This window comes from Furipterus horrens, unplaced genomic scaffold (assembly GCF_987537825.1).
Source record: "Furipterus horrens unplaced genomic scaffold, mFurHor1.1.pri manual_scaffold_6, whole genome shotgun sequence".
Classification (NCBI taxonomy): Eukaryota; Metazoa; Chordata; class Mammalia; order Chiroptera; family Furipteridae; genus Furipterus; species Furipterus horrens.
In genome coordinates, this window is record NW_028327176.1 from 153,478,489 (window position 1) to 153,491,773 (window position 13,285).

The following is a 13,285-nucleotide window of genomic DNA, read 5'->3' on the forward strand; positions in this document are numbered from 1 at the left end:
AGTTTGATGAAATTCGATCTTCGTGGTTTAAATACCTTTCAATTTGGAGCGATTTAACATTTGCAACCGTTAAAAAAACAAACCTTGTGCAGTACCTGTGAAACCAGTATGGACCATGGAGAAAGAAAACATGCTGCACCCAAATCTCAACCATTGTCTTTATCACACACACACACACACACACACACACACCACACACATAAACACACGGGGAAGATGGGGGAGGGAAGCAAGTGGACGGAGACAGACACAGATACAGACCGACAAGAGTCAAAGCGAGTCAAGTTAACGCTTTCTCCGCCCCCATCCACAAGTACACCCCTCCTGCGTTAATTAATTACAAACAAAGCAAGCCAATCAAGTGATGTATTATTATTTTCAGCAGAGGTAGGCGAGAGCCATGTATTTTTAACTGATTTATTTATTTGGAAGACATTAATTCTCGGTCCGAGGCTAATTTTCAAACCGTTTGCAAAGCGCGGCTCCATTGTTCGCCTGGCGAGCAGGCCCCACCCCCTGCTTTGTGTGCGGCGCGCGGATTGGCCGGCGCGCGCGGGGGCCGCGTCAGCGCCCGCGAGCCCATTCATCTGTGCACTTGGGCGTTGGACCCCGCATCTTATTAGCAACCAGGGAGATTTCTCCATTTTCCTCTTGTCTACAGTGCGGCTACAAATCTGGGATTTTTTTATTACTTATTTTTTTAAAAAACTACACTTGGGCTCCTTTTTTTGCGCCCGACTTTTCCACCCTTTCCCCTCCCTCCTGTGCTACTGCTTTTTGATCTCTTCGACTAAAATTTTTTATCCGGAGTGTATTTAATCGTTTCTGTTCTGTCCTCTTCACCACCCCCACTCCCCCCTCCCTCCGGTGTGTGTGCTGCCGCCGCTGCTGCCGCCGCTACTGCTGCTCGCCCCGTCGTTACACCAACCCGAGGCTCTTTGTTCCCCCCTTGGATCTGTTGAGTTTCTTTGTTGAAGAAGCCAGCATGGGTGCCCAGTTCTCCAAGACCGCTGCGAAGGGAGAAGCCACCGCGGAGAGGCCCGGGGAGGCGGCTGTGGCCTCGTCGCCTTCCAAAGCGAATGGGCAGGTAAATTCTACCTGTGATACTGGTTATTTCTTTGATGTCTTTCTCTAGTCCGACGCTTCCCCTTTCCTCCTGGTCGCTCCCGAGGTGCATTCAGCGGAGTGGAGCATGGCTAGATTCCAGTCTTAAACTTGAATGGAAAGCGATAGCTTAAATTGTCAATTTCTCATAGGAGAGGTCTCCCCCTGCCCCAGAGAAGTGGTTCCCGGAGAATCCTGGCGAATTCTTGTGTAGACGGGAAGAAAGAAGTGATAAATCGTCTAAAATGGCGTGTTTGGAGCTGCAGAACGTGACTAGCTAGATGCTGCCCCCCCGCTCCCTAGATGCTACCCCCCACCCCCACTCCCGCCGCCCCCAGCCAGGTTGCATTTGTGTTTGGTGGGCTCAAAGGTGTTTGGGTGGCTCTCGCGTTTGTTGTCGGGACTGAGTCGCCTTCAAGATTTCTGGTGTGATTGTGTGTATGCGTAGAGAAAGTGGAGGTGGGGGCGCGCTATGGGATGGCGATGGAGAAAGGCAAGGAGGGAAGTGCTGTCTTAATTGTATGCCGAGGCGGCGTGCCCTGGGTTCTTGGAAAGGCAGCTGGCTGGAGCTGGGCTGAGGGTTTCACTATCTTTCGATGAGGCTTTCTCACTGTTCTAAATCTTTATTCATTGCTGTCTGGAGTTACACACCCACTTGATTTTTAAATGGTGTCTCTGGGGATGGGAAGACTGTTGGTCCTTGAACAAGCTATACAGGTAGTCAAGAAAAGGCAATTCGTGTATTTCGGTCGTTATTGTTAGTTCGCGTGCGTGGCTCCTCGACCACGGAGGGGACGCCCCGGCGCTGTCCAGGCCCAGGAGGATGGCTACGGTTCGGTAGGCACGAGAGGTCGACCATGGGTGGCTGCTTCGCAAACACTGCGCACCCACCACGCCTCTTTTCCTAGAGCAGAGGCCTTGTTGCTTCTCCTGCTCTAACCTACTGAGGAAGACAAGCTCTGCCAAGAGGCTTTGAACCCGTTAAAAATGCAAAATGAGCCGCGCCCCGGCTTAGCAGAATCACGGGCGAAGGTGGGTGTGGAAGCAGAGGAAAGCTCTTAGAAATAATGGTTTCCCCCTGCCTTGTTGGTTTTATTCTGACCAGTATGCCAGCAAGCCACCTGAGCTTTGTTTAAGGACTCCAGGGCTGCGAGATCAGGGCTCGGGGGCGCTTCGGCCCGCGGGCAGGGCCAGGCTGTGTGGGGCGGGGTGGCCTGCGGCCCCGCCCCTCTGGGCTTGCCGGGGCGCCCAGCTCTGCGCGGTGGAGGCGCAGCGCCCCCTGCCGACCCCAGGCCCTAGACGCGCGTACGACCTTTGCGCGCGCAGCCCAGGAGTTTCTGGCTGGAGCGCAGATTCCCCGCCTGGGACTTCTTGGGTGTCTTCCAGAACCCTTTGGAATTTAGGGAGAAAGGAGATGTGTAATCTAGACCACTGCCTCGGACTCTGCCTTCTTCCAAAGGGCGTTTGGTGTATCATGTATTACGTGGCTCCTTTCTACCAAAGCTGGTGAGGCCAGGGCTGCTTTCACATTTTGGAGTTGACCCTTTTAAATCGTAGGGCGTGTGTTGAGTAGCTGAGGCTACTGCTGTGTCTTTAGAGCGCCCGAAATGGCACTGCACCATTTCTTCCTAGAGTTCCTCTTGTCTGGGCATCTAACCCCGCCTCCTCAAAGAGGGGACGTGGCTCCAGAGCCAGATGGGCCCCGAGGGTGGGGGGTGGGGGCTGGTTCTTCCCAGTACAGGGATGGGGTCGGGAATGGGGGCGCCCCGGACGCTTCGGTGACGCTCCCGCTTTTTCTGTCCCGCAGGAAAATGGCCACGTGAAAGTAAACGGCGACGCTTCTCCCGCGGCGGCCGAGCCTGGTGCCAAGGAGGAGCTGCAGGCCAATGGCAGCGCCCCGGCCGCCGACAAGGAGGAGCCCGCGGCCACTGGTAGCGGGGCGGCATCGCCTGCCACCGCCGAGAAAGAGGAGCCCGTCGCCGCCCCCGAGGCTGGAGCCAGCCCCGCCGAGAAGGAGGCCCCCGCGGAGGGCGACGCCGCCGATCCAGGCTCGCCCACGGCTGCAGAAGGGGAAGCCGCGTCCGCCGCCTCCTCGACGTCTTCGCCCAAGGCCGAGGATGGGGCCACGCCCTCGCCCAGCAATGAGACCCCGAAAAAAAAAAAGAAGCGCTTTTCCTTCAAGAAATCTTTCAAGTTGAGCGGCTTCTCCTTCAAGAAGAACAAAAAGGAGGTGGGAGAGGGCGGTGAGGCCGAAGGCGCAGCTGGTGCCTCCGCCGAAGGCGGCAAGGACGAGGCCACTGGGGGCGCCGGTGCGGTCGCCGCAGAGGCGGGCGCGGCCTCCGGGGAGCCGGTGGGGGCTCCGGGCGAGGAGGCCGCTGCCGGCGAGGAGGGGGCGGCTGGTGGCGACCCGCAGGAGGCAAAGCCCGAGGAGGCCGCTCTCGCGCCCGAGAAGCTGCCGGCCAGCGAGGAGGCCAGGGCCCCCGAGGAGCCCGTCAAGGCCGAGGAGAAGGCCGAGGAGGCCGGGGCCAGCGCCGTGGCCTGCGAGGCGCCCTCGGCCGCCGGGCCCGCCTCGGCCCCTGAGCAGGAGGGGGCCCCCGCGGACGAGGCCGCGGCGGTCTCAGCCTCGTCAGCCTGCGCAGCCCCCTCACAGGAGGCCCAGCCCGAGTGCAGTCCAGAAGCGCCCCCAGCGGAGGCAGCCGAGTAAAAGGGCAAGATATTTTGAGATAAACGAAGAACTTTTCTCCCCCCTCCCCCCCCCCCCCCCGTTTGTTTGTTGGAGTGGTGCCAGGTACTGGTTTTGGAGAACTTGTCTACAACCAGGGATTGATTTTAAAGAAGTCTCTCTCTTTTTTTTTTCCTTTTTTTTTTAAGCAGCAAATTTTGTTTTTCCCCCTCCCCACAGATCCCATCTCAGATCATTCTGTTACCACCATTCCAACAGGTTGAGGAGAGCGTAAACACCTTCCTCTGCCTTGTTTCTCTTATTTTTATTTTTTGCATCAGTATTAATGTTTTTTGCATACTTTGCATCTTTAATCAAAAATGTAAACTTTCTTTGTCAGTCTATGGACGTGCCCATATATATATGAAGGAGATGGGTGGGTCAAAAAAAGGGATATCTGATGAAGTGATAGGGGCCACAATGGGGAAATTTAAGTGGTACAGATATAGCATTGCCAAGATAATGTGCCACTACAAAGGATGGTGTAAAGGCTTAGTCTTTTTTTTTTTTTTTTTTAAGAAAAGTTATTAGGATGTATTTTGTGAGGCAGGTTTACAACACTACAAGTCTTGACTAAGAAGGAAAGAGGGAAGGGAAAAAAAAACCACCGATACCCAGATTTTTAAAAAGATCATAGTCTTAGGAGTTCATTTAAACCATAGGAACTTTTCACTTATCTCATGTTAGCTGTACCAGTCAGTGATTAAGTAGAACTACAAGTTGTATAGGCTTATTGTTTATTGCTGGTTTATGACCTTAATAAAGTGTAATTATGTATTACCAGCAGGGTGTTTTTAACTGTGACTATTGTATAAAAACAAATCTTGATATCCAGAAGCACATGAAGTTTGCAACTTCCCACCCTGCCCATTTTTGTAAAACTGCAGTCATCTTGGACCTTTTAAACACAAATTTTAAACTCAACCAAGCTGTGATAAGTGGAATGGTTACTGTTTATACTGTGGTATGTTTTTGATTACAGCAGACAATGCTTTCTTTTCCAGTCGTCTTTGAGAATAACGGAAAAAAATCTTCAGATGCAATGGTTTTGTGTAGCATCTTGTCTATCATGTTTTGTAAATACTGGAGAAGCTTTGACCAATTTGACTTAGAGATGGAATGTAACTTTGCTTACAAAAATTGCTATTAAACTCCTGCTTAAGGTGTTCTAATTTTCTGTGAGCACACTAAAAGCGAAAAATAAATGTGAATAAAATGTACAAATTTGTTGTGTTTCTTTATGTTTTGATAAAATACTGAGACTTCCAGGTCTTAGGATAATTTTGAGGAAGATCTTGCATGCCATCAAACAGTAAATTATCTTGTGGTTTTTAATCTGAAGTTTTCAAACAAATTATCAGCAGTGTCAGATTACATACAGGAATATCTTAAAACATTCCATGTCAAATCTGTTACCATTTATCTGCATTTAGTTTTCATTTAAAAATTGAAAAATTATTTTTATTTTAGTTATATAGCATGTCAGGATAAGTCATTTAATACAAAAGCGATGGGACCCAAAGACAATTGAAATGTCTGTGAAAATTTCATAAAACTAATTTTTTTGTCATGCAGATCTAGAAATTTAAATTGATAATGCCTCACTCTATTTAATTCAAGCTGCAGATGGGTCATGAAAAGTGGCCAAATGTGTTTCAATAATTGATGCTGTATTACCTGCCATTGTAATTGCTTAATGCTTGGCTAATTTCCAAATTATTGCTTAGATTATGTGTTATATCTTAGGAAACAGGCTTATGTGAAGTAATGATAATGAATGGATGACATTGTCAGTTTATGGGCCTTTAGTACTTGCCTCAATTCAATAATTGTAAGCAGTTTTTAAAAAATTAAAGTAGTGCATTAGCATCTTGTTACTCAAGGGAAAAGATAGTTAATAATACTTCCTTATATAGTAATAATCCTTACTAGTTTACTTCCTTTGTTCTTTACCATCCCTCTCTTAACTGGATTTCTTTTTTATATTGTACCCTAAACTCAGTTGAATTTTAAGATAAAGATGTGTATCAAATACCATTACTTAAATACAAAGAGTTTCTACGCACACCTGCTTTACTTTTTTGAGCAGTGTGCCTTGTAGGGTTCACAGTAAATCAGTGAACCACATTTGTACCAACTGAATGCCAAATCTTAAACTGGTAACAAATTAGCTTTTGAAATATGCTTTTAATTGGAATAATGGATCAAATAATAGTTTATGACCCCTCCTTATCAAACACCCTCCTCATTAATAAAATCGTGATGTTTGGAACAGTATGTACTTTCAGTTGTGTTTTCTTGATCGTGGAGGATGTTTGAAAGTTCAGTCAAATCTGGTGACCAAAGGACTACTTTTATCAGGTTTTTTTAACCTTACTTTTTCTCAAGTACCTGCTTGGCCAAGTACAGTGCCTGGTATGTGATAGGATTCAGAAAAAATGGATTTTAAAAAGTAACTCCTGAGTACTCAAAATTACTGTGTTGCCAACTATATTGCAGGTTTGTTCTTTAAACAGCTGGAATTTATTAAGATGCATTATTTTGATTTTACTCATTGTCTAAAAACACTTTGGGTGGTATTGATGGAGTGGTGGGTTTTCCACCAAGTGATTAAATGAGATTTGACATATATCTTTTCATCCAAAGTTTTGTACATCACATTGTTTTCTAATGGAAAATGTTAATATGGCTTTTTGTATTACTAAAAATAGCTTTGAGATTAAGGAAAAATAAATAACTCTTGTACAGTTCAGTATTGTCTATTAAATCTGTATTGGCAGTATGTATAATGGCATTTGCTTTGGTTATAAAATACTTCCTCTGGATTATAATCATTTGATCCAATTCCTATTGTAAAATAAAGTTTTACCAGTTGATATAACAAAGCTTGCTAAAATAGGATTTTTTACAAATTTTAATTAAAAATGCAAGTATTAGAGAAAAATTTAAATCTTAAATGTTGATGGTAAGTATACCTCAGTTTAAGGACATATTTTGGATATAAATTATTCATTGAAGGTGAGTTAGGCTCACAGATAAAAAATGTAATGATGGAACTTAATATATTTGAGAAAATGCAATTTGTTGACTTTTCCTCATGAATATAAAAAATTTTCTGTTAAGGTTAGGGATTTGGAAGAAAGGTGGTTTTGCATGCATATATTTTAGGTAGCTCCAAGTGGGAGCTGGATGTAGTTAAATGTAGATAGCCCAAGTGAGCTTTGAAAATTTAAAAAAGTGGTTAAGAACAGGACTGTTAGCTCTTTTCTCTAATTACTCACTCTGCAAATTGAGTACATTTTCCCTCTCCACTCTCAGCTATACGAAAGTGCTTAAAGCAGGGTGTAGCAAACAGGAATTTTAAAAGGCTTTCAATCTTTGAATGTTCCAGTCCCTGCTGGGGATTTAAATTTGAGCACTCCTTTAAATTACACCCAGCAATGCTATTTTAAAAATGGAAAAAATATTTATTTTTTAAGATTTTATTTCTTTTTAGAGAGGGGGAAGGGAGGGAGAAAGTCAAGGAGAGAAACATAGATGTTTGGTTGCCTCTTCTGCGCCCCCAAACTGGGCCCTGGCCTGCCACTAAGGCATGTGCCCTAACTGGGAGTTGAACCTGTGACCCTTTCGTTAACAGGCTGGCGCTCAATCCACTGAGCTTACTCCAGCCAGGGCGGAAAATATTTTTTAAAGGTGTGAATGTTACTCATTTTATGTTCCTGAAAAATGATAAAATTATTGATTCTGAAATAGTCTATAGTTATCAATGTGAACTTTAAGACAAAATAAAAATAACTACCCTCAAAAGATTTAGCAGCTGCAAGTATATAAAATAATTACTGCAAAATTCTAGAAATCCTCGTAATCACAGTTCTAGTGTTTGAAAAAATTAGAGCGTAGGCCTTTTTAGTACTACGAATTTTTAAAAAATCAGTTACTGTTATTACAACTCATCTGGGGAAAGGTAAAAGACAACAGGACTACTAGTCATTTAGGATTTCAGTGAATATAACAAATCTCATAGATTGTCTTCCTAATAAGTGGGCAAGTGCTCCTTAGGTTTGACACGTGAATGGAGGACTGGATACAGTGCTAGAATTCTGTCCCTAGGTAATTAGTGGGGGTGAGAATAGGGTAGGGAGTCTCAGGAAGTTATAAATCAGAAGTCTTAAGAAAGTCCTCAAGCAAGTCTTTGATGACACAGATGAAATTTGGGATGCATTATCCAATGGAAATAAAATGCGAGCCACATAACTTTAAAACGTTTTTAGTAGCCACATTTGTAAAAAAGGAACAAATAAAAATTATGTATGCAAAATATTTAAATGTGTGAATCAACATGAAAATTACTAAATAGCCTACCTTTTTCTTACCAAGTTTTTAAAATTCAGTGTATTTTATACTTAATCTCAATTTGGACCAGCCACATTCAAGTGCACATCGGTTACACGTGGCTACCATATTGGAAAGCACGGTTGAGAATTTGAGACTGATGGTCAAGGAGTGACTAGGACTGTTGGGATACAGCCTGTTTGCGAAGTGAAGCTGTGTAATCAAGTCCACGAACTTACAGGGTTTAGATTTTGAGCCAACGCTGGCTTTAAAATTTCAAGCCTTTTAAACGTGGTGGTGATGTTATAGATAAATACAGTGAGATTCTGAATGGACTTGATATAGACTGAAAATTGTGTCTCCACCCCCTATCCCCAAAACTTTACGTTGAAGCCCTAACCACCGGTACCTTAGAATATGACTGCATTGGGAGATAGGGCCTTTTAAGGGGTGATTAAGTTAAAATAGGACTGTTAGTGTAGGCAGTAATCCAGTATGACTGGTGTCTTTATAAGACCAAAGAAAAGGACACAGTGAGAGACAGCAGGGGCACACACAGAGAAAAGACCATGTTAGGACACAACTAGAAGGTGCAGGTGGCCACCTGCAAGCTGTAGAAAAGAGGCCTCAGAAAACACCACCAACAACAACAACAAAGAAGACATCAAACCTGTCAGTACCTTGATTTTGGACTTCTAGCCTCCGAGCTGTTTTAAGCTCCCCGCGTCTGTAGTATTTTATCATGGCTGTCCCAGCAAACTTTTACAGGAATCCAGTGTGACAATGGGAAAATTATCTGTACAGAAATTTACATGCTTGCTTTTTCTTGTCCCTCAATGGAAAAATAGCTTTCTAGCTTGAGTATTTTGTTATTGTTATTATTACCCGAGAAGAGAGGAACAACAGCATAAAAATTAGAAAGGTAGATTATAACTTTATTAATTTTTGATTAATAAATTGAGAGAAAACGAACTTTAGCACACGAATAGTAAAAATATTGTCTTAAAATACCATAACATTATGTCCAAATTTATCCATCTCTTTATTTTTTACTTGCAATTTATTTGTGCAAGAAACTGAGTTGTTCTATATTTTCCAAAGTATAAATTTTGCCAATTGCACCTCAAGCTGTCATTCAATATATTTCTCTGTGTTTTCTGTATGTCTTGTATTTTCTGTAAATTGATCAATTGATCTAGAAGGTTGATCTGATTCAGGCTCAAGAAAATACAGATGATGGTTGTATAATTCTGTCAGGAAGTACATAATGTCTGGTCGTTTCTCTTTTTGTGATGTTTGAAGTCATTGATCTTTATTTAAATCCATCAATTAATTTAAGGTTGCCAAATGGTGTTATATAATTGTCATTCTTTTTTCATGAATTTGTTCATTTATTTATATAAAGAGAAACTCTTTCATCAACCATTTGGTTGTCCTGAACTACATGTCAGAATGGAAAGGCAGAATAAATGTTTGATTCTTCCCCTTTATTTACTGATTTTCAGAATAATGAATTGGTTCCCTATATCCTCCAAAGGTGGCCAATGATGGTATTTTGTTTAGTACTCTTATACATTGATAGATTTAAACTTATTTGATGCAAGCAATATGATGCTCAAATGAACTCATAGTAGATTGTCTTTTAAAATTAATAGAATTCAATAAATGAAATCAGTTTACACTTTATGAAGATGCTACTAGGGAATGTGCTAAAAGATAAATGAAACTCAATATTTATTTACTTTATTCAAATGAAGTGGATTTACATATTTAAGTGTTGGCACATTCCTAAATTTTAGTTGAGGCATCATGCTGGGAAACCTTCTGTGTACATAATTTCATAGAAATGGGAAGCATTGCAATTTTTTCTTACCCTCTAATTAATGCTGTATAATTATATTTAAATGTCATCAAAATGTATTTACATAACACCTTACCCCGTGTAATAAAAATGTCTGAAAATTTATGAGGATGAGGAGTTTCAGCAATCACCAGTCATGGAGACATGCATGTTGGCACTTGATGAAGCAGTACACTAAATAGGAGGTGTTGGTCAGCAGGCAATACTAATTTCCTTGGCAAAATACTAAAAGTCCTATGATGGAGAATGGGTAAGTGAAACTGGCACTTTTTAAAAAAAATTAAATTCACTGTAGAGCCCAGAGGCTTTTATGGCAGGATTAACTGACAGTTTTCATTAAAAAGTTTTCAGGAAGTCAACTCTAAGTGGACATAGAAAATATTCTTTTCTAAGCTAACTACCAACTAGAGCTACTTATTTTAGTCTTTTTTGAAAGATTGGCAAGCATTGACTAAGGCAACAGATAATCTAAAATAGATAATATTTGAATAGATTTGAGAACGTTTGATGAAGTAAAGAAAGTGGAGCATATAGACCTGGTCAGTTCATAATAAAAATATTAATTACTGGAAAAATGAATTATCTTGACAATGTCATTTTCTTCCAGTCTTTGGTGTGCTATGTAATTTATAAACTGGATTACAATAGTACACACATGTCTTACTTTCCTTTTCTCTTATGTTTCCTGATATATTGAAAACATAAGTTATTGCTAAGAATTTTGAAATTTTAAAAATAACCATTTTAATGTTATCTTTTAAATTTGTTAGTATATAGCTTCTAAAGTTAAAATTTCATGTGGTCTAGAAGTGAAATTTATCAAAACTCCAGTGAGGAATTTATTTAAAATAAAAATATATACAAATACTAGAATTCCTTTTCAAACTATAATGAAAGTTATTATATCTCCTGAGAAAACCTACATTTTTCAGCATTCTTTTTCAGGTTTATTAATGCTTAGTAGACGAATAAGAACTTAATAGTACAATTGGTAAAACGGTCATAATACCACATGCAGAAATTTGTTTTATCAAGCATTTTTGCCATAACTTCTTTAGACTTAAAACACAAAATAAAATTATTTATTGAGAGAATGCAGAGTTTTGCTTATTGTTTTGTTTAGATCAAAAAGACTCATTAAAATTAGTTTTCGATAAAGCATGCTTCCTCCCTAACTTGTTACTTTTCTGAATTCTAATTTTGTTGTCTAAAGTATACTTACAAGTAATATTTCATACATTTAAATATATTAAACAAATTAATTATAAAGAGTAAAATTTTTTAATATTTTACATATAAATAAAATGTATTTTATATTTACATATTAATTACATTATGTTAATATTTATATATAAATAAAATATGTATAAATCTAAAAATATACCATCAGGCATAAATCTGTACTATTATTAATATTAAATTTCTTAAACAAAATGCATCCTCTTTTAAATTTTGTCACATCCTCCCCCACATTTACTATTGGAAGTCTTTGTAAAATATTATTGTACTTTCTGAATAGTTGAGTGAGGTTTTAGATTTCGTTAAAGGAGGATTTTGTGATCAGAAATTAATTTCTCTTAAAATTCTTTGAAGGAACTGGGAGGAGGGGTCAAAGGGTGGGAAAATGGGGACATCTTCAACAATGTCAACAATAAAAATAAAAAGAAAATACTTTTTTTTCTGAGAGAACCTTTAATTTGGTTTTAACTACTAATTAATCTTTCAGAACATGTAATTGTAATCATCATCATCATACACATCTGACCTGCAATAAAAAAGAAAATGAGCAAAATAAAAATTATTGACTTTTCTTTCTTTTTTGTTCTATGTCTTAGTCTTGTTGGTTAGACTTGTCATGATGTTATTTCCTAATGAAGGCTAAAGGTTATTTCCTAACAAGACTGAAATAGTGATTAGGTACTTAGGTGTTGGAATCAAAGAGATCTGTCTCTGCCACCTGCAAACCTCTTACAATAATAGGCACATTACTTTATCTATCTGAGCCTCAGTATCCTCATGTGTAAAACTGAGAATAAAAGGAGTGCCAATTACCAGGATAGCTGCATCTAGCCAAATGTCTGTCATTTGGGAAGTATTCAGAGAATGCTCTTATTATTCTATACCTGCTATAGTGTCTGCATTTTTGGTTTAATATTGAGTAATCTAACTCAAATATTCTATTAGTGTCCTGAAATCACTTGCAATATGTTTTAATGAAGATGTACGAGATAAAGATGTTTTTTAAAAAGGACAGGTTTTTATTTAAGGGTCTATTTCATATTTCTTTTTTTATTTTAGTAAACATTTGTTGAACACCTAATATATTCAGGGGATGAACTGAGATCTAAGAACATAAGAGTGAATATACTGCATGCCTAGAATCTATTCTGATGGGAAAATCACTAGAGTTAAAAATAATATAAATACTAATAATAATCCATAATGTGATTTTTAAAAGTATCAAATGCACTTAACTATCTTATAGTCTTGATTACATAGACATTAGATGAAAACAAATTGGATATTATAAAAAACAGTATTTGATATATCTAAAATTGATATATTGTTTATATTTTAATAGTTACAATAAATATCATAAAAAATAAACAAAATATAGAAGGTACATAGTCTGGTTATCTATTGTGAGATTACAAACCACCACAAAACCCAATGGTATAAAACAATTATTTTTAAAAATAATTTAACATTTTTATTGATGTGTAGTTTATACAATAAACTGTACATATGTAATGGGCACAATGTGTAAGTACACATATGTACACACCTGTGAAATGATCCCCCAAATCAAGATAATGACCATATCCATGCTGCCCATGATTCTTTGGTCAGAGATTAGAGCAGGCACAGTATGGACAGCTTGTCTCTGATACATGATGTTTGTGTCCACAGCTGGGGTTGCTTGAATAGCTGCATGTTGCTGGGACATATGGCTAGATTGGGACCATATGACCTAGATCTTATTCTTCTTCGTGGGGCATTTGCTGGGATTTGAATTTCTTGGAATTTGTTGATCAAAATAGAGAGCCCATCCAGATTCTAGAAAAGAAGAACCTGGACACCACCTCTTGGTGGATGTACTGTCAAAAAAGTTTTGACCATCTTTAAAGCACTACAGTATATATTGGATATGCTATATCCCCAGTGGAGGAAGACTTCAAATTGAGGATGTGAACAAAAAATTACTTGTGGATTACAAGGGATGGGGGTAGAAGTAATATCAAAATTTCCATCGACTCCTCTGTCTT

At 39.9% G+C, this 13,285-nt stretch overlaps 1 protein-coding gene across 1 annotated transcript; it reads left to right on the forward strand.

Annotated features, from left to right (window-relative positions):
* The first annotated feature begins 568 nt into the window (after positions 1–568).
* MARCKS (myristoylated alanine rich protein kinase C substrate) lies at positions 569–6,578 on the forward strand. The gene is made up of 2 exons (XM_090279772.1): positions 569–1,087; positions 2,912–6,578. Exons 1-2 carry the CDS (start codon positions 986–988, stop codon positions 3,806–3,808), a joined length of 999 nt encoding a protein of 332 aa, XP_090135898.1. The 5' UTR covers positions 569–985; the 3' UTR covers positions 3,809–6,578.
* The last annotated feature ends 6,707 nt before the right edge of the window (positions 6,579–13,285 follow it).

What these genes read in the sequence shown, in the direction of transcription:
- MARCKS (XM_090279772.1), top strand. Translation starts at nt 986, where the DNA reads ATGGGTGCCCAGTTCTCCAAGACCGCTGCGAAGGGAGAAGCCACCGCG. An exon ending in CTTCCAAAGCGAATGGGCAG is followed by an intron (nt 1,088 to 2,911) that starts GTAAATTCTACC and finishes TCTGTCCCGCAG; the next exon opens with GAAAATGGCCACGTGAAAGT.